The following is a 22,298-nucleotide window of genomic DNA, read 5'->3' on the forward strand; positions in this document are numbered from 1 at the left end:
CTGCTACAGCACTACCCCCACACCACCTTTCACACTATTCTAGAGGGTTTCCCCAAGCCGAACAATGGATTTTCCACAGAGGTCTGCAATAGGAGGGCAACTAAGTGATAATTGCCCCCCCCCCCATCTTCGTGGGCACCTCCAGTAGATCAAATGCCATCCCAATCAGATTTGCCACTAGATTGTTTTATCACTATTTACTGTTTTCTTGTTGTTTTAACAATTCTAAGTCACACTGGGAGAGTCCCTTGAGACTTAAAAAGCAAGTTATTAAATAAACTAAGCTAAACCAACAAAAACTACTGCAGGAGATCCATGAATACCAGAAGTACATAGGTGGGGACAATCACAGATGCCCTTTCTACCCAATCAAGAGCCACAGTGGCAAAGGCACAGGCAACTCGGTCACCCTTGTAGTTCTTGTATTCACACACAAATTATAATTATCAGCAGTGTGGGGTAACAGAACAGGAAAGCAGCTCCCATCTACATGTTAGAAAAGTAAAAGAGAGAGAGAGAGAGAGAGAGAGAGAGAGAGAGAGAGAGAGAGAGACTGACTGTCAGACTGTCTGTCTGTCTGACTGACTAACAGAGCACAAGAACCCTCCAACTCAGGGGTCAGCAACCTTCCCTCAGACCGTGTGGCGGGCCGGACTATATTTTGAAGGGGGGGGGGAATGATCAAATAACCCTGAGATGCATTTTAAATAAAATGACACATTCTACTCATGTAAAAACATGCTGATTTCCAGACCATCCGCGGGCCGGATTGAGAAGGCGATTGGCCAGCATCTGGCCCCTGGGCCTTAGGTTTCCTACCCCTGTTCCAACTGGTAACAGATACAGGCCTTGCTGTGTTTCCCTGATCGGGGTGTGGGGGACTATGGGGTTACTTATGGCTGCTGCATCTCCAGCTTCTGTTTTAGAACTTTTTCCACACAAGGGTGAAATCAACACACATATAAAAACCATTCTGAAAATGCTTTTTAAAAGACTTAAAAAACAAACAAACATTGAAGTGTCCCATTATATATTGCACTTCAAACATTTTATTCGCAGCTGCATAACTGAGTCCAAGGGCTCTTGCATGTTTCTAAGGTGATGGTCTTCAGCAATCAGCTGAAAGTCGAATTAAAACCGTGGCACACACACCACAATATGACACTCTGTTCCCCACAACAACCTGCAGTGCTCCTTCTCACAGACAAGATACTATTTAATCAAAAGTAAATTCTAATCAGGACTTACTATTTAGAAATTGTGTTTAGGATTACAGGCCACAAAGATCTCTCCATTTGGGGTGTTTTGACTCAATTCCTGGTTCTCCCAGGTAGTGGCCCTTTATTTAGCTCAGTTCAGGAAATGAATTAAAGAGTTGGTAACCAGGAGAAGGAGCCACTGGAAAACACATGAGGTGGGAGAGACCGTTGCCAACTGTGGACTGCAATCAGGAAATGAATAATTAAAGGACGCTTTAAGCCATAAAGAATAGGGAGATGTTTACTGAAATCAACCCTTTGAACAAGCTGTCCTTCCACACCTTAGTTCTGAAATGGGGAGGAAAATGTGGTACCAATCCATATTCAGTCCCATCAGTGCAGATTTCATTCCATGCTGCTCCCCTGGGAGAACAAACGAAGCCCATGCAGAATGAGAGCCCCACAAAAAACAGGAACCCACTGTACTTTTTCTTAGGTATCCACTTTGCGTGTCGAGGTCCCCAGGTCCACCCCAATAACTCACACATCACACAGAAATTTTTGTTTAAGATTTTTGGCATAATTTTGGCCACAACTTTATTAAAATACAAATTTGTGAGTGGTTGCGTAGGCATTGGTTGCGACTATCTGCCCCCACCATGGGGGACAGACTGACATTCCGCACAATGCGAAAGTCAGAATGGGGGAATACACTTGGGGTTACGTGGAGCAGAGAACCTGCCCTCACCCCAAATGAAACCAGGAGCTCATTGCTATGGCCCGAGCCCCCTTGACAGAGTGGACAAGCAATAGTTAGCCCCCAATTCCTTTAACAGAATCCCTTGCAGCAGCAGCATTAGAGGGGCAGGCACAGCCAATCCATGCCCCTCAACCAAACAAACCATAAACCAATGCCTAACCGCAACCTTACAAGTTGTGACGATTTGCTACGCAGTAGGCAAAAACCAAATGGCCCCAGCCAATCAGCCAGATGGACAAAATTCCTACCAGGCCCCCGCTCCAAAGCAGACGACCCCATGACAGGCATAGCAAGGTCAAAGCGAACAACCCTATTCTAGGGAGGGAGGGACGGGCAATCCAATGCACGGGCGAAAAGAGGAAGCCCTAGCCTTGTGCAAGGAGTTTTACTATTTCTGGCTGTCAATCAATAAATGGCAACATTAACTTCTTCCCAACAACAAGGAAAGCCCCAATCGCATCAGTGGCCAACGATCAATTAGCCTGCCCCCCAACTTTGGAGTGTCCTGGCGGCCCCCACCGCAACACGTGCTCTCCATGAAGGAAAACACGCTTTGTCTCACTTCTGCATGTAAGCACCGAATGAACACCCCAGAGTAGCCACCTTGAGCACCAAAGACACATATTTTAAGTTGATAAAAGAGATGCATATAAAATTAAACTCTCAGCGCATCCTCAGGTCATTTGAGGCTCTGTGCGTGCGCATGAGTCTGTGGTGGTATATTTGAAAGTCAGCTCTGATGCCGACTGCTCTGCTCAAATTAAATTTAACAGACAAAAGAAGGCTCATAAGAATTATTATTAATTCTTGGTCACATGCAACTTGGCAAAATGCCTTCAGAGCTGTCTGTGATACAGGACTATTTGTTCTTCAGCAGCAAAGGGCAGACAGTAAACAATATTTTTTTTAAGATGGCATGTTTCAGTTTTACCAAGAACCCACAGCTGGGCTATAAGCAGCACGTCTGCGTTGTTTTAAAAGTGACCCATCAACATATTCGCAGGAAGATTAAAAGTCAGATACATCATATTGGCATTAGATATATCCAAGCCTTTATTTCCCAGTCAGTGTAACTCATACTATACAGTGTGTGTGTGTGTGTGTGTGTGTGTGTGTGTCTCTCCTTAAGAGAAGCTGCACTTCTCACATTTTTAATGGACAGTACTACCTGTTTAAACTTATTTTAAGGGACTGTAAGGGCAAGCAAGTCTCCATTAATAGGGGTGCTTTTTAAAGTTCCCACACTCTGTGAACAGGAAGTGCACAATGAATTATGGCTTTTAGCAGCACATCTTAATCCAACTAAGAAAATGAAGACCATACATGCTCTAACTATGCAACAGCAGAACCTGCTCATGTGAAAGGTATTTGCAAACATCCTTGGGGGTGGGGAGGAAGCGGCTAAAAAACACACAGAGTTAACCTAAATTCTTTTTCATCTGACTTTTTCCTTTCTTGAGGTTTAAGAAGAAAATAGTTTTCTGTGGGTTCTTGCAATGCAGATGGTAGGCACTCTTGTGTGTTTACTATGTGAATCATCGTAAGTATTTTTTTATTTTAACCACCATTTGTGTCCTCTGTATTTAGTCTTCCTGATGCTAGAAGGATGTATCACTAAGGAATTTCTGCATTGTTTATTTAGGCTTATGTGTGACATTGCTAACATCACCATAGCTCTGTGAGAATTGCAAGAGACACTGAGAGGCAAGCCTAAAGTAGGCCGTGTATTGCAAAATGCAGAAATCCTTGCTCTCTGCCAGTTACTGTGCTTTATAACAATTGCCAGCAGCTTTTGATCAAACAAAACCACATGCCACTTACAGGCACATCAACAGTTTCACCTTTGCCAAGTGGTGTCCCCACAGGCACCAGTGTGCCCACCAGCACCCTCCATGGCATCCCCAAAAGGTCTCAGTAAAAATCCACAATACATGATTCACTGTTTTCTCTTCCTGCTCACTATCTGGCTCAGCCTCTCCTGCAGTGTACACATCCCTTTAAACTTGTCCGCAAGTACAGATTGTATGCTAGTATTGGAAGCCCACTATGCCATCTGTTCTAAACAAAGAAGAGGTGCAAAGAGCTTCTCTCTGTGAGATAGCATAGCAGCGCCCACCCATAATAGGGTGACTGGTGGGAGGTATCTCAGCACTATTTTGTTGTCCTCTCTTAGATATGTGGCACACCCCCCAACACATCCGTTTTGTGAATAGCTCTCAGGGCACTTTCTCAAAAATCCAACTGTGCCAGATAGCCGAAAAAGCATTAGTAGGCTGTAGCTTACTTAGTGGAATGTCCCATGTGTGGGGCAGACAGTGCAGGGGGCAAACATTTCAACTGGCAAATCAATAGCTTTCACCAGGTCAAACCTGTGCTAAAGATTGGCCACGAAGCTTCATACACACCCCAGTGTCTTTTCTCCCAAGCAGGCCTGCCAATGTGCAACTCACCAAAGCCCTATCCTGTAGCAGGGGAAGCAACATGATTTAGGCTGCAGAAAATGGTGTTTGGGTGGTGGAGCAAACCTTAGCCAGCCAGGAGCAGGGAAGGAATAGTTTTATTCCACTTCTGGGTTATAGCCAATTGTGTCCATGCACAAGCAAAATGGGCTTCTTCTCAAGGAGCAGAACCTCCCCTTTCTCTTCATGACCCTCTAAATCTGCTGTGGAGGGTTAGGGGACACACAGAGAGGACAGGAAGGGAATGTTCCATTTAGCAAGCAGAGTTCCACTCCCACAAACCACTCTGAGTCAGTCTTGCAACCCAGACATGGGGTGCATACCTTTAAATCCAAATTCTGTGGATTTTCCTACTTGAGCTTTCCCCAGTACAGTTGCCCGCCCCTTGTTCACCTGCTGCTTCAGTCTCCAGACATGTGGTGAGGAAGGTAGGAGGGGAGGAGACTGCGAACTGAGGAGGGAAAGAAGATCAGGAGCGCCGACTTATAAAAAATATTGGGGGGGGGGGCGGGGGCCCATACCGACTTATAAAAAATATTGGGGGGGCCCAAGACCTCCAAACCGCTGCTGCTGGGGGAACGAAAGGGGCGAGCCCCGGGCTGCCCTGACCTTAAGTGAACCTGTGAGGGCCTGCCCTTTGCGGCAGCCAATTGGCTGCCGCCGTGGGCGGTGAATATTAATGAGCTAGGGGGAATCCCCGCTTCTCGCGGGGCTGACGCCAGCCCCGCGAGATTGTTGATGGGTCGAGAGCCTGCAACCCCACCCCCTCTCTAGATCGGGAGTGGCTTTGTTTTAACTCATTACTGAATGTATTTTAAAAGGTAACTATCGTCAAACAAGGAAAATAAAAAATACCAACATAATTTTGTGATTTTACAAAGCATAATATAACTAATAATATTCTTAAATTATTGGGGGGGCAGAGCCCCCCCAAACGAATTTTTGAGGGGGCTCGGGCCCCCTCAGGCCCCATGGAGTCGGCGCCTATGAAGAAGATCCATGGCAGCCCCACCATCTTCGGCACTGGGGTAGCTATGTGTACGCATCTGGTGTCCCATTTGCAAGGTGGCAACCTACCCACAGTGGTTTAGGGTGCTGGACTAGGCCCTGGGGGCCAAGGGTTCAAATCCCTACTCAGCCATGAAAATTACTGGATAACATTAGGCTAGTCGCAGTCTCTCAGCCTAACCTCCCTCACAGGGTTGTTGTGAGGACAAAATGGGGAGGAAGAAAACATGTGCGCCACCTTGAGGTTCTTGGAGGAAAGGTGGAATATAATTGTAACACTGCACATAAATTAGTAAAGAACTTTTAACCTTAGTAACACTTTGCAGTCTTCTGCTGAAGGGACAATTTTCTGGGATAACTATGAAGGAACTTAAAACTGTTTCTAGTGATTCTAGTTTAGACTAGATCAAGGAATAGGGAACCTGTGGCCCTCCAGATTTTGTTGGACTCCAAGTCCCATCACCCATTGGCCATGCTGGCTGGAGCTGATGGGTGTTTGTTCCTACAACATCTGGAGGGACACAGGTTATCCATCCCTGTTGGACTTGGAGACTCAATAAAGTAATCTGAAGTACTCATAAACAATTTCTATGTAATATAACTTCCTGAGCTATACTTCAAGTTAGTGCATTACAGAACTATCTAACTGAGAATTAAAAGGCTTTGGCTGGATTTCTTGAGGATCTAATTGCCACTAACAAATGCAGTTCCTTAATATATTGCTGCAGATATTATGACAAAACAAGCAGCTCATTTTTCTTGCTCCTGGTTGGAAGGCAAAGTAGAGAAACAGCCCAAGACTTGTCCCAGTCAGCAACACTTTCGGCACAAAATTCATTTTAAATGCTTACCAGTGATCACAAACAAGGTTGAAAGAAACCAGTTTCAGCTGTGACATCTGATTTCAAGCTCCCCAAATTCTGCATTTGTGGCACAAACATCAGGAAAAGGACTTCTGCTGCAAGTACAGATTTCATAAGCACACAAACCCAAGGGCTAAATCTCAAAAACTGTTTGCATTGCAATATATGTGACTGCCAGTGCAAGTTATTTCTTAAATGTCTGTTTCATCTTTTTTTAAATGCTCTGACAAAGTAGTGATTCCCAGAGTATGAAGTTTGTCTCTATTAGTTAGTTCTGCTCACTGATTCACCCCCAACACACTTACACTGCAACTCAGGTTCAGCCCCCTCACCCCAAAGTCAAATGATCAGGCATGAAGGCCTTACACTTTTCCAGGGGTAGCCAAGGCGGCACACGACAAATGTTGTCAGACTACAACTCCCATCAGGTCCAGCCAGCATGACCAATGATCAGGGCTGATGAGAGTTGTAATCCAACAATTTTTGGAGGCCACCATGTTAACTACTCTACACTATGCTATTTCCCAGTGACATTTGTTTTAGATTGACTGTGGTCATAATCTCAGGGTTCTTTCCAATCACACTCTACAATTTCCTACACCAATAACCCCCATCCCATATCTTCATGTGGCCAAGAGACTGCCCATGTTTACTTGGAAAATAAGTCCTACCTGAGTTCAATGTGACATACTCCAAAGTAAAGCATGTATAGGAATGGAACCTAATTTAGGTTTTATTTCTAAGAAAGAATGGATTTATTTGACCATAAGCAGCAAGCTAAATTGTAGGTTTAAGAGGTCTGGATGCAATCACACACATATATATATCACTTAACTAAGTTCAGACAAGTCTAAATCTGAAATATATTTATAATTCCTGCTTTAGCTTGGGAAAAACAGAATCATAATGATACTTGAGGGTTTAAATGTGATTTCCAAAACACAAGCTCATATGTATTAACAGCAAAAGGAACGGCAAAAAGCTGGCTCATATTAAGTCCTCGCAGTAAAAGTCATTCTCATTTTGTTGGTGAATTCTTTGCTTTCTTGGCTTATGTGGAGCTTTTCACATGATACACTGACGTGAAACTTTATCAGGTTTTGCTTTTCTCATATCTCACTCTGGCAAAGTCTTGATTGCTCTTACTATTTGCAGATCGAGGAGCGCACAGATAATTTAAAATGTGAGTTACAGATAGGTAGCCGTGTTGGTCTGCCATAGTCAAAACAATTTTTTTTTTCTTCCAGTAGCACCTTAAAGACCAACTAAGTTAGTTCTTGGTATGAGCTTTCGTGTGCATGCACACTTCTTCAGATACCATATCTGAAGAAGTGTGCATGCACACAAAAGCTCATACCAAGAACTAACTTAGTTGGTCTTTAAGGTGCTACTGGAAGAAAAAAAAAATTGTTTTAAAATGTGAGGGTATTATTTTACTCTTAAGACATTTACAGCCCAATCCTAGTCATGCTTACTCCGCAGTAAGTCCCACTGAGTGCAACAGGGCTTTCCCCCTTGTACGTGAACTGCATTGCCTGGACTCAAATCCGATAGAGAAAGTTAAGGTTGCAATGTTATAAACCCTTTCCTGGAAGTAAGCTCCACCGGAAACAATAAAACTTACTTCTCAGTACACATGTATAGAAATGCACTGCAACTACAGTACTTTAATCAAGCTGGAGTATTTAAGCAGCTGGTGTGCAGGCTTCTATTCCATGTCTTCTGGCTTATTAAAAATGGCAAACTAGTAGAGGGTTTAGCAGCACACAACTAAAAGGCATCCAGAACTAAATACTACTCTGCTACATCAATTCCTACATTTTGATTCACAACATTGTTCCACAAATGCATCAAGTTTTCGCTACGGACTAAAAATTCTTGCTTTTCCAGACCTGTTATCCCCAAGGGACACAAGCAATACCCGTTATGCCAATGAGCATGTGGAACTTTCTCCAAAGCACCAGCTTGTGATAGTGGTGTCTGTCCCAACCGACTGATGGGAAAAGAAGCAGGATGCAGGGAGGACCAGGGAAGTAGGTATTTAATCTTTTATGTACCTAGATGTGGTCAGGATTTTTCTCACCAAGAAGGGGAATAGTTTGCAATTGGGTTAGGGAGCTCTTGGAACACCTGCGTCCAAGAGGAAAAAAAGACTTTGGCTAAAGCTGTATTGTCCTGGCACAAAACTAGGTACATATCCATTAATTTTGCACATGTGCACAGAAAGCATGAGAGGTGCCTAATTCTGGCCACAGGTCCATACTAGCAAGCTCTCTAAAACATTCAACATTTGGGGATAAATTGTAGTTCTGAAGCTTTATTCAGACTCATATTTCAAAGTGTAAACATGGTGTGAATACTAAGATGACAACATTACTAAGATCATAACAGTGTGGGTTCATAATTTTCAGTATACTGTACACCATATTTTCAAATGTTTTTTGGCCCTATCAAATGTCACTGTTGATTGAAGCTCAACATCTGGAACCAAAAGGATTCAGCTCCAAAAGAAAAATTTTGACACTCATTTTCAATGTTATGCTTTCTTTTTTCGTAAGGGTAGAGTGAAATTATTAGAGACCTTCAAATGCAAGGTTCTGTCGAGATCCGTCTGCTAGCCTTTTTCCTTTGAAGATGTTCATAAATCAAGTTTAAGCTTTTAGAATCTCAGTCACTAGCCATGTGAAGAAGACATATTTAAGCCATACTTCAGTTCATTTATTACTGGCTCCAGATAGTGAAACTGTACAAAGGTGATCTGAAGTGTTAGGCTCTGCACGCTTCTAGCTGCATAACTGACACCTCAATACTGAACACATGTACTTGTACCTAAATCCACTTAATTCACAATGGAACTTATTTGTAAGGATTTCACAGGGTCAGCAAAGCAGTGCCTTCATTAGGACCGATATTCACCATGCCAGCATGAGCATTAGCTGGTCCTAAAGATGGTACAGTATTTAAATACTTGAGGGCTTATTACTGACCCTATGGAATTTTGCTATAATGAACCAATGGCCTATCTGTTTTTTAAAAAAATTCCAAGAACTTTAGATTAAAGTTTTAGTGACATTAAATTACTTGATACAAAGAGGGCAATGGGGTGCACAAATAAAAGCAACTAGGCATTTAAGTATTTGGAAAGTAACGTAGAGAGGTAACTAGGAATATATAAAAAAATCTGTGTTAGTCTGCCATAGCAGAAATACAGTTTTCGACACCTTCAAGAAACACTGTGGCATAGACTAGTGCCTACTTCATTTGATGCATGAAGTGTTGTGTTGGCAGATTTCATATACATAGATACATAGATTATATATAGAGAGAGAGATGATGAATGATGAAAACACACACACAGTTTATCCATTTTGTAAACACAAGTGTTAAAGACCTACTCCCTGCATTTTATGATTCTTAAGCCTCACTGTTTACATTTAAAAAACTGTACCCATGTGTAATAGGAATGGGTTCTTGTACGCATCCTTAGCCAACAGAGGATATAACATGTTGGGCATCCAATGTAGTGTCATGAAAGTTTGCGCACCAATGACTCTGTTAAGTCTTTAAGGTGCCATAAGGCTCTTTCACTTCTGAGGAATATGTGGGCCATTTCATTTGTGGCTATATGGCTGGTTTCATAATCCTACTAAATGCTAAATGAAAATTAATCACGCATTAGATCAGGGATGAGATTACTATTTCCTGAACTGCTCTAGTGAATCTATCAAGACACGGGAAAGGTAAGGTTCCAGTCACTTAACACATCCCATTTATGTTTGGATTTCTTTATTTGAATATCTTTTGGGCCCATCTGTCCCCAAATCCACTAGGCACACACACACATATACACACACACAGTTATGTAATGCGCGTGGAAAACCAGCTGTAGAAACAAGCAGAGGCTGAACTAGTCACAGACTGTTCGGGTTAGTCTTTCAGGCAACCACAAACCAGCCTAGGCTTAAAGAATCCTACATATTGACTATGGCAGTCAGATGCCCCCTCCAATTGCAACCAAGCAGATGCACCTTGAGCGAATGCAGTGTGGATGTGCAAATGTCAGTAAGCCAGCGCAAAGTCTGGTGAGACATTCCAGTGAGCATCATGTGGAAAAATGCCAAGCATACTTGTTGCATGTGGTTCTCCCACCACACACTCCCTCTTTTCCTTCCTGAGCATTTACACACAATGGCTAAGCTGCTATGCAATTAGAAAAGAAACCCACAAAGGCTCTTTATAAGGCTCTCTCTTCCTGGAGTGCTTTGAGCTCTGTTGCTTGCCAGGAAGTTAAGAGGAGCAGCCCGGCACCTCCCCGTGGCTCACAATCCCCAGGAACTCCAGTGCCCTTAAGCTGCCAGTGGCCAGCGGTCCAACCCGGCGAAAGCACCACTCTCCCCGTTTCTATCTTAGGCTATCTTATTTTAACAGCTGTGTCTAATCTACGCCCGGCAGGAGCAGTCTCCTTCTCGGCAACCTGGCGGGCAAAGCAGCCTCCCTCTCCTCCGGCTGGTACTCACAGTCTCTCCGCATTCCTGGGAATGCCTCGGGGCACCGCTCGGAGTCCCAGTCCGTGGCAATCCACATTGGATCCGGAGCAGGTACATTTACTCGGGCATCCTTCGGTCCGCTGCCACAGCGCGATGCTCCACATCCCCAAGAGGAGCAGCCCAAGGCGCCCCCAGCTCGTTCTCCCTGCGGCCAGCATGCTCGCCTTCTCCTCCGGGCAAAAGTGGGGAAGGGGCGAGGAGGGAGAAAAAGAGAAGCCCACCAAAAAAGCGCCTCGGATCCCAACCAGCAGCCCTCGAGGGCGCCACGCAGCGATCTCAGAGCAGCCGAGGGAAGCCCGGCGGTGCGGGAGGCATCTCTTTCCGAGTCCCCGGACGGATCGTCGCGTTGCCTTTCAAGCCCAGGCGGAAAGCGCGCAGGATCAAAACGGGCGGGCGGGTGGAAGAGAGGGGGCCGGTCCGCTGCTTGAGCCACAACCTGCCCGATCCTGTTCTGCCTCGCAGTCCAGGTAACCGGTTGCTGGAGAAGGAGCGACGGAGCTCAGCAGCCCAGGAGCGCACTCGGAAGCGCCTGGCGGGAAGCCCAGCCTGTCCCCTGGAGACCGCGGCAGCAGCAGCAGCAGCAGCGCCCAGGTCCCGGGATCAGAGCCTCCGGAGCTGGGAGCGATCCAGGGGCGCTCGCAGCCGGCCGCCTCTCCATGGACTGGGCAAGGCGAAGCAGGCGGGCGCCGGAGTCGGAGGAGCCGCCCCCTCCCCTCCCCAAAATAACACCTTCGGCGCGGATTGGCGGCCGCGCCGCTGACGTCACCAAACTTCGGAACTTTGGCAGGGAAGGTCGGGCGAAAGTTTTGGAAGGAGGGAGGGGCGGGCAGAGCGGAGTCTTCCGCGCAGGGCGTCCTCTTCAGCGTCGCGCTAGCTGCAGCAGGATACCTCGCGAAGCTTGGGCTCCATGCACCAGGCTCACTCACGGCCGACGGGGAAAGAGTGCCTCTGAGCATAAGCAAAGCGCCTTTCTTTTTCCGCCGTGACGCCTCACACAGCAGCCAGGCTTTCCGGCTCTTTCATTTCTCCTCTTAAACACTAGCACGAACCCGCTGTATCGTCAAGGCGGAGGTAAATTATTCCCCTTCCCAAAAATATTTCCGTGGTATCACAGCTATTTGAGATAGGATTCAGGCCTGAAACCTGAGGAATTATAATTATTAGAGAATTAATTTATTTGTACAGGTATTTACTTTCCACCAAAGAATAAACTTCCAGCTTTTTACTGGATCCTGTCTAGGGCTTTGTTTTTTTTTCTTTTCCAGAAGTACAGGCGTGTACAGCCTGGATCCCCATTAGAACCATGTAACTCATTTTGCCAACCAAGTTTAATTGGCCAGACTACTTTCACCACCAGAAATATGGGGGGGGGGGAGCTTCCTGTGTGAGGGGTTGCACATTTTTACCCAGTTCCATGGGCATGGCCGAGAGGGCGCAGGGAGGCAGTTGCCCCCCATCAAGTAAAACAATAGAAATACTTAACTGACCAATTGCGTTCATACTACCCCTCCCCAAGAGTCCTCTCCCCCCCCAACAAAAATCCTGGCTATGCCCATACCCTACTACACTACTACCTAGCAGAAACTACACTGCTAGGGCTGGAGAATAAGGCATCTGAGCGTATGCAGTGGGAAGTATGTGCCATTATGTTCAGTGCGCTGTGTTTCCATTTCAAGTAAGCATACATAGGAATGCGAGGGTTGTGACTGTGCAGAGATCCTATGCTCTGCATTTGCCTTCCCATCTATATCTGGTTGGACACTGAGAACAGCCTTTGGCCTTATACATCAGGTCTCTTCTTAATGTCTCAGAGTTTAGGAACACTTATTGGGGTGGGCAAAGCAGTTGTTGTTAGGTATGCCAAACAATGGAAAAGACCCTTAATGGTGCTGGGCAAACCACTATGTCTCAGCCACAGCCCTTCATCTGCAAGTTATAAAATAATAATCGTGACCTACCTTACAAGGCAAGCATGCGGATAACTGGCGTGCACTGTTTGCTCTTTTAAAAAAAGTGCAGTATGAATAAATCAAAATGTCTTTGTTGCTTAAGTCATCATAGGCAGCCCTCATGCAGAGCAGGACTGAAAAGGCAACCCCAGTCAGGACTGACCTCTGACACTTATAAATTAAGCACAGTTCATTACTAAGCAATCTGATTCCCTGTTCTCTTCATCCTTGTTCCCAGTTTTCTGTAAAGTGGGTGACCTGGTCCTGGGAGATCCAAGGAGCAACCCCTACCTTGAAACAACATGCCACCTGAAATGTTTTGGCTACTACTATAGAAATAAGATCTCCACTCTCCCCACCACTGCAACCACACAGTTTTAGGTTGTCTTCATTTCCTTTAAATACCTGTGAAGGTCTTATATTCCTGAAGCTTTGTTTGGAGGAACCATAGTCTTAGGCGCTTTTCACTGAGAACCAAAGCAGTAAAGAATACATTTCTGTGACAAAGCAGTTGGATTTCAAAAGGCAAGCTCTGCTGTGTTTACTCTGCCCACTTGGTGATCCAAACTCAGTGGGTCACAGAAACTGGAAGCAGAAACCTAGGAAGTTGGATCGAGCTCTGTGGTTGGCCACAGGTAATAAATTAAATAGAAAGGAAATTAGAAGCATTCCTCTAGGCACTAGAAAGTGACAATTGCACATTTGTGTGTTTGCCATATTATGAAGACCGTATCAGATTTCACAGAGAACACATTTATTAGCATGGTTTGTTTCATTGGACAGAAGGAATTACATAACTTTAAAAAATTTATCTTTTCATCCTTATCTCTCTGGGCATTACTTGGTTCTAGGACAGTGGTTAAAAACAAACTACCGTAAGTCACACTCTGAGTAGAGTTCATTACTTAAGTCTATTCCTTTTAGTGGGTCTACTATGACTAACCTTGGATATCACCCAGTAATTTTAGCTTGCTCTTTTGTCATTCTTTCTATTGTTTCTTTACATAGCTACTACATTACAGGGCCATTAGTATGCATGAGGCTTTGCAGAATACAAGTGGACAGATTCCTTCTTCAAGAATCTTATGGTGACCTATGATTTACCATTTCTCATTCCATTGAAACCTCCAGAATCACTCTTCTTGGAGCAAAAGCTGTAGTCCTATGCACACTCCCATCAAACTCCATGGGGCTTACTTCTAATAGACATAGATGCATAAGATTTAAATGTCCCACCTGACTTCTATGGAAGATGCACAAAAGTCTTTAGTACATGTTCCCCCTGCTTTGGTGGATATTTTTTCATAGACCACTAAGTTTTCCAGAGCCACACATTTATAGACAGCAACACAGGGGAAAGCCACCCAGCAAGTTAGTCTTTTATTCAAAATTCTCAAGTTCCAGAACTTCCAATGAAATCACATTTTTCTTCTTTTTTCCTCACTCTTGTACTACCCTCTGGTGGTAGAAATGCTTTCTCTTTTTAACCAGACTTAACTTTTCTAATACAGTAGCTAGTCAACATACTCAGGGCAAGCAATGTGCTTCCCAGCTTCTCCCAGACTATAACTTCTTTCTGTCCCTTTGCCTGGTGGTGAATCAAGTTAGGGAGATTTTCTAATCCCAAAATATGTGGCTATAACTTTATATAAATAGACACATTTATACACTACTGATGTTTCAAGAAATCCAATCTAGCTATTAAATGATTGATAGGGGTATGAGACACTTCCAAATGGGGTATTAGGAAGCACAACGTGAGTGATTGACACAGTTCCTTGTAAAAAGAGAAGTGGTTTTGGTTTTTTAAATGATACTGCCAGGTGCATCCAAGGTAAAAACATCATGCACCCAGCAAAACAAAATGAGAACCAGAGCATTAGGAATTCTCTGTCGTTCTCTGTTTTATTTCTGAATTTTTGTGGAGTGCTGTGCATACAGTGTGCCACAACATCCAGTCATTTCCTCCCCTTCTACTTTGTCAATGAATATTTCCCCAAGGAGCTTCCAATCTAAACCAGAGATGGGGAACCTATAGTCCTCTTTTGGCCATATAATCTTTTGAGTGAACATGACACATACCTGAAAACAAAAGGGAGCGTGGATAGGGCAGAGCCCCCAGCAAGTGGTCCATATCAGTTAACTTACAATACATGATCTCTGAAACACTGGGCTTCCTTTGGACCCTCTCTATTCCCTTCCCCTCCCAGGAAAGTCTGGCTTTAGAACTGAAGAGAGAATAGCCTTGGATGTTATTCCAAGTGGGTCATGCCCTCAGCCATAATAAGGAGCATTAGAGAATCGGTTAAATGCTTTTAAAAATAGTTTAGGGTGGTTGCCCACTAATGGTCTTTCAAAAAGAGCAATTTTATTGTCCCACACAGGCAGTAAGCCGTATCTCATCTACTTAATGTGAGACGGCCGTGAGTTGCATTGAACAACATGTTTTGTGGATGGCCAAGGACCTGTGCCAGGAAATGTATTTTTTGCTTGCGTCTAAATATGGCTGCCTTTTAAACCCACCTTAAAGTCATTCTTATTTAATTTCTCTAAGTGCAACACCCAAAAAATTTTCTCATGTAATTAAATCACACCCAACAGGTTCTGTTGAATTGCTCAATCACTTATTGTCTTCAAGCCCATATCTTGGCCAGCAATTAGTTCTTCCCACCCCTTCTTCGCCTGTTCAGTTAATTGCATTTCAGTAGCTTTAAAGCTGAGGCAATGAACTGGGAAACTAAAGTTAAACAAACACTTAAAATATTAAAGACTAATCACATCTTCCTGTTTAAATGTAAGCTAAGTCAGCTTCCACTTGTGTACTTAAGGATAAAGATAATGTACCTGGGTTCATCTGGTCTTCAGGTTAGGTTTGCTTTTCCTACAGACTCTGGATATTTACATAGTTGGAAGCAGTGAAGTACCTGTAAGTTAATAATGTGAAGTTTCAGCACCAGGATGTGATAAACACAAGTGGCGCTTCATTTCTGAAAGAAGAATTGCCAAGGCCAAAACCTGCCTACACCTTATGCCCTCTGGCCTGGCGCCTTTTATCTGTGGTCCTCAATGCATCGGCTGGTTGTGATTATTCAGTGGGCAAGCAAAACATTATTTATCCATCAAGCAGCATACTTCTTCATGATTGCTACATATGTTTGAGAAGCAAGTGTCGACATAAAGTCCTGGTGATCCTTTACACTGCAGCTGTGCTGCCTGGGGCAGTTGGGAGTCGTAGCCCAAAATATTTGAAGTGTACCAGGTGGGCAGAAGCTGCCTTGGGCAAATTAAATCATGGGCATCAGTTGTGTGTGTCATGTAGAGTTGCAGAGGTGGTGGCTGCATGTGATTTTAAACAAGATGAATGAAGGAAAAATACTGAACTGTAAGACCACTTAGATGTAAATGCAATAAATAAAGAATACAATAACTAATGACCAAATGAGACAGACTGACCAATGAATCTAAATTATTTCTGACCATTCAACATGAGGTTTCTTGAGCTGATGTTAAAGGTCACTACTTGATATACAGAAATAGATGCAGGGCTAGTGTATATGTCCGAACAACATTTGGTGAAAAGGAAGGATTTAACAAATTTAATAAATAAGTTTTTAAAATGCAATTATCTCTTCCTTGAATTTGGGCATGCATCCTTAAATACAACTACTAATACCCTCAGGTCATTCCAGATGACACATTTGCATTTAAAACCTCATCTCTGTGTTGGTGGAACATATGTCAACTTGGAACAGGAAAGCATTCGGGTGCTTGCCAGGAAAACAGGAATGCTCCATTGCCAACTGGCCCAAGGAATATACTCCTTAGGAATGAAATCCTCTTCATCTAACTTTCTCTTTCTTTCTTCTAGATCCATCTTTCTTTTCTTACTTCTTTTTCATATTTAATTCTTTTCTGTTCCTGTCATAGTTTGACAATTGACAATTTATTATTCATTCCTCCTCTTCTTCCTTTATATCTCTCATATTATTTCTGTACCAAGGAATTTCTGAAATATTACTACTATTGTAGTTTCTACTTGGGTATCTGTAACTGAGTCCAAAAAATGAAAGTGAGGAGCTGACCTAAAATGAACAGCTTCCTGTTTAGAGGGCCTGGGATAAGAGCCATTCTGGTGCCAAAGCAAGGGTGAGTACCATTTGTGTATGCCTACTGGGGAGGACAGAGAACTGTTTGGGATCTTAATCATTGGCAGTGCTGGCCCATGAAATTTTGCTGTCTGAAGTAGAAGCCAAATAGGAACATCAAAACCTGCCTTATACTGAGTCAGACCATTGATTCCATCTAGATCAGTATGACTGACTGGCAATGACTATCCAGGTTTTCAGACAGAGGACATTCCCAGTCCCACCTAGTGGTAGCAGGGATTGAACCTAGGATCTTCTGCATGCAAAACAGATGCTCTACCTCTGAGCTATGGCACTTCTGATCATCCCCTCCTCTCCCTGATAGGACCAGCACTTGAAAAGTCTTGTTGCACCATTAAAGACACCAGTTACTTTCTCTGCATCCACATGCATGATGCTGCCTGGGGAAAAAACCACTCACCCTGTTGCGTGACAGGCCAGTCTTAGGGGCTGGCAGAAACATCATACATTATTACCTTGGGGGTTTTGTGTGTGTGTGTGTGTTGCTTTCCTTTTGTTCACTGTCTTAACAAGAAGATTGACTGGATATATTTTGGACACACACTTCTCATACTTTTCCCTTGACATACTCCTTTTCAAAAGACTCTTGCTTTTTCAAGATTGGCTGTCAAGATACCAGTTGAACCTTTCACACAATTATGTATGGCAATTCAACTTCTAATAAGTACCTTTCCTTTTTCCCCTGATAACCTCTATTGGACCTCATGTTTCTTGCACTGCTTGTCATGTCTGATTGTGTATGTTTTAACCCTCAGGGATAGCTTTCTTTCCCCCACCGCTTTCTCTTTTACCACAGATGGGATTAGCTTTCCTAGATTAATATGGAAAATATTCCACCCCACCTGCATTGTGACAGAGATGAGAATGAATGTAAGAGGAAAACGTCACCCTCCTCTGCTGTGTATTAGCTAGAATCCGTGAAGCTCCAAGGACTATATTAACATTTGAAATGTGGTCTCTCCTTTCATGATGGCTTTTGACATGAACTTCATGTACAAATACAAAAGTACAGGAAGCATGAGTGAGTCACAGTCCTCAGACCTGTAGTATGGTGGGCATTTAAAGTAGATGAGAAAGAAACTTAGGCTGTATAACCTGGAAGGCATGGAAGTTAGTCCATCTGTTAATGGAAGTAACCCTATGAAGTAGCCAATGTCATTACCATCTGGTAGAAGTGGTTTGCTTTGTTTCATTTGCAGGAAAAACCTTAATACATTTTTAGAAATGTATATGTAAGGAGAAGTTAGCTCAAACAAAGCAAGCTCATTTAGCTCTACCATCCAGCATTTCAAGGACCTGAACATTAAGTACTTCAAATGAAATACAGACCTGACTTGAGGCAAGGGAAACTTACCTTGGTTTTTAGTAGAACCACATTTGTCTCTCGGGCACACGGGATATGTTTGCTTTTATGCCTGCAAAACAAATAGAGATCCCATTTAAATCACTTTTGAGCCCCAAGTGGTGATGTTTGCAACTTTGTTTGTGCGGGGTCCCATGGTTTGAGAAAATATTTTCTTTGGCTTTCAGTCCTGTACTGAATTATACTTGATGCCCATTAATATCAATAGAATTGCAGTGTGCAGAGCCGAACAGAGGAATATAGCCATTGTTAATTTCTATTTATGAGGCTATATACCCTTGAGCTTCATGCGGAGTACCTCAAGATGTGATACCCACTGGTGATAGTCAACAGAGACATCTGTCTTCATCAGATTTGATTTTATATCCTGCCACATTCTTTAATACTGTTTCAGGGAGCTTTTTTTAATGGTTCAAAACAGATTGGTACAATAAAATTGCTTAACAATAAGCAACCTGAATAACAAGTAAATAAGCAGTGATTCGTTAAAAAAATGGTTAGGTAAGTCTGAGATAAAATTCATGACTTCCAGACTTCTAATAAATACAGAACTGCAGCCTGACAAGCCTCTTGACAGGGCATTCTACAATGCAGATGCCGCCATTAACAATGTGGCTACTAGTCATAATGGCTGTGTGCCAGCTCCAGTATTGGAGACAGTGAATACCAGTTGCAGGGGAACATGAGTGGGGAAAGTGCTGATAAGCTCATGTCCCACTTGTGGGCTTCTCCTAGGAATCTGATTGGCCACCTTGAGAACAGGATGCTGGACTAGATGGGCCTTTGGCCAGATCAAGAAGGTATCCTCTTATGTTCTTACCCTTCATTCCAGCCATCTAAAATCAGACAATACTGGCACTCAAACAGGGGCCCAACTGCTGAACTCAATGTATGGGCAAGTTCATTCAGGAAGAGGCCTAGTTCAATTGTGCCAAGAATGTAACTGTAGATCTTTCAGCACAGGTGTTGCATGCTCTGTTCAGGACAAATCCAATGGGATAGAGCCACAGTTGCCCTAAATGGCCTCGGCCCTGTATACCTGAAGGAGCGTCTCCATCCCCATCGTTCAGCCCAGACACCAAGGGCCTTCTGGCGGTTCCCACACTGTGAAGTAAAGCCACAAGAAGCCAGGCAGAGGACCTTCCTGGTAATGGTGCCCATGCTGTGGAATGCCCTCCCATCAGATGCTAAGGAGATGAGTAATTATATAACATTTAGGAAACGATCTGAAGGCAGCCCAGAAAAGGAAGCTCTGTAAGGTTTACTATGTTTTTATATATGCTGGAAGCCACCCAGTCAGATGGGTGGGGTACAAATAAGTAGTAGTAGTAGTATAGCAATAACCACTGAGACCTTTCTGGGAGTGGATAGCAAAATCTCTGTCAATCTCCAAATAAGCCACCCAAACCAGAAAGGTACCATAGTCTGCATTACAGCAAGCAGCTCAGAGGTTAGGAGAATCAATGCAGCTACACACACAGACACAATCTATCTCCCTGTGAAGGCGGTCCTTTATGTAATGATATTTTAATCTAATTCAGTTTTGGATACATTCCCTTTGCCCAATCTGTATATTTATTTTAAATGTATACCCTATAATATAATAAAAAAAAATCTCTCAGTGGTTTACGTAAACTAAAATCCCCACAAACACTCAATACAACTTCCTTAAAGATTAAAAAACAACAACTGTATATTGCAGATAAAACTGAGTAGTGTACAAAATAAAAATAAAGCTTCAGTGTTTGGGAAAGAGTGGGTAAACATAAGTTTTAAAAAGGTGTTTAAAGGTCATTACTGTCTCCGCAAACCACTTGAGGGGGGAATTTCACTTTTCACTGGTGACAACCTGCCGACTGTCTCCTTAGAAAATCTCAAAGATCAGCTAGGTCTGTACCAGGACAGACACTCTGCTAGGCATCTTGGTCCAAAGTTGCTTAGGGCAGTAAATGTCAACAATGAAATCTTGAACGTGGTTCAGCAGCTAATAGCCAGCCAGTGCAGATCTTCCAACATTGATGTGAAATGTATAAAGCTGGGTGTTCCACCTGGCAGCTGTATTTTGCACCAACTGCCACTTCTTAATCAGGTGCAAGAGAGGCCCCACTTACAACACATTACAGTAGTCTAATCATGAGTTACCAATGTAACTCCTGTCCAGGAATTTCCATAGGTGATGCACCAACTAAAGTTGGCAATGGGCACTCTGAGTCAGCTGGATTTCTCTAGTAAACAGCAATGGATCTAGGAGCCCCCCCCCCCCAAAACCCTGGGACTCAAACCAACATACCTTTCAAGTTACCTTGAGCACTGTCACTCTGGGCTCTTTGAGGATGCATCGTGACTTGTATTCAAATGACTCTGTATTGCTTACTTACATCAGTTCTGAGATTGCAGTAGCACACTGTAATTACCACACATTCATGGCCCACTCTTCCAATCATCTGCCGTTCTGACTCCTCACTTTCTTATTAAAACATAGAAATTATGTCCTCAATATGATCTTCTGAGTTTCAAGCTTAAAAATGTACCCTTTCTCTGAATTTATAGCAACAACCTCTTCTCATTGTTCAGATTCTGCATATTTTACCTAAAGTATTGTGCCCTTGTTTTTACACAGGATGCTAGCCAGATCTCAATAGCTATCTTAATGTAGCTGTATCATTCTTTTGTGATATGGCCATCTGTTTTGGGGGTGTTTGTTTTTTGTTCCTTTCATCTAATGTCATGCTTTAGACATGCAAAAATGGATGGTTATGAAATTCTGCTTTAAGCACACTTAAAGACTACAAGACTGCTAAATAATCTGGTTAATATTATGGCGCTGGCTCCTTGGGAGCATTTCTTATGTACCGTAACTAGATTGAACCAACAAACTCTGGCATCACAAGATGTTGGACCTGAACATGACCACATTAATGCGGTCTTAGTTTGTCTTAACATAGTAAGGTTTGTCCCCTATCGATGGTGGGATCTGGAATGTATATTCTACTCCAGCCTTCTCTACAAGCCAGTCTGTTTCCAGATAGAGTAATGGGTACATCTCCATTCAGTTTCATTCAATGGTGATAAAGTGCAAGAGGAAGGCAAGTAAAGTGGTGTTTTACAGCAATATTCACCAACTTGGTGCCCTCTAGATGTTTTGGGCCATAATTCCCATCAGTCCTATATATTACAGTCATGCCAGCAGGGGCTGATGGGAGTTGTAGTCAAAAAATCTGGAAGACACCAGGTTGGAAAAGGCTGTGTTGCAGTGCTACATTTCATTCTTCTTTAACTACATTTATCTTTTCTATCAGTTCACATTCTATCCTTCAAATGCACGGGAAGAGATCTTCAAAATATGTTTGGTTTTCCAACATACTTTTGCCTTCCTAATATCTGTTGATTTCCACTTCCTTGTGATTTTTGTTTATTTTTCCATAGCAACTTTTCCATAAATATGTTCACCACTGCTGCTTTCTATAGATCTGTTTTCACAAATGTATGATTGTTTTCCTCAAACTGGCAAAAATCAATCACAGAATGCAGCCAAATATTTTGCAGAAAGAAACACTACAGAAGTGAAAATAAAACATATAGTTGAACATTATGGTTGAATTGTATTCCACACTTATATGACTAAAACTCATTTTTTAAAAAAAACAAACAAACAAAAAACCCCAACACCCCACAAACTTGTCTATTTACGCAGGAAAGCAGCATGAGAAGAAGCAGTGGTGAGGAGAGGGGAAGCAGAGCAGTTGGTGTGGGAGCCGAGAGAGGGGGAGAAGGCACAAAATGGGAAAGTGAAAATGGGAAATTCCCACAAAATGGGAAATTCATGGATGTCTTCCCACCCTGCCCCTGGAGGTGCTATAGGAGCCTTTGCAGGCAAGCCACTGAGCTATGGCCTCTCCCCTTAAAGAGCACTGCAAGAATGCTCTACAGCATTCTCCCCCTTAAATACAGCTGCAATTATTTTTGCTCTCTTAATGTTACTGT

The 22,298-nt window shown here is 43.2% G+C and overlaps 1 protein-coding gene and 1 long non-coding RNA gene across 3 annotated transcripts in view; both read right to left on the minus strand.

Annotated features, from left to right (window-relative positions):
- The window catches only part of SLIT3 (slit guidance ligand 3), a 400,487-nt gene extending 388,964 nt beyond the window's left edge, over positions 1–11,523 (minus strand). For both annotated transcript variants that reach the window (XM_083718777.1, XM_083718776.1), the window contains exon 1: positions 10,807–11,523. In XM_083718777.1, coding sequence (XP_083574903.1) covers positions 10,807–10,994 — 188 coding nt within the window. In that variant the 5' untranslated portion in view covers positions 10,995–11,523. The remainder of the gene's footprint in view (positions 1–10,806) is intronic.
- A 2,497-nt stretch (positions 11,524–14,020) lies between these two features.
- The window catches only part of LOC310835330, a 37,417-nt gene continuing 29,139 nt past the window's right edge, over positions 14,021–22,298 (minus strand). Inside the window, exons 4-5 of the long non-coding RNA XR_014559559.1 lie at positions 18,306–18,366; positions 14,021–15,709 (exon numbers count right to left, since the gene is read on the minus strand). This is a non-coding gene — a long non-coding RNA (uncharacterized lncRNA). The remainder of the gene's footprint in view (positions 15,710–18,305; positions 18,367–22,298) is intronic.

Source organism: Podarcis gaigeae (genome assembly GCF_964106915.1).
Source record: "Podarcis gaigeae genome assembly, chromosome: 2".
Taxonomy (NCBI): domain Eukaryota; kingdom Metazoa; phylum Chordata; class Lepidosauria; order Squamata; family Lacertidae; genus Podarcis; species Podarcis gaigeae.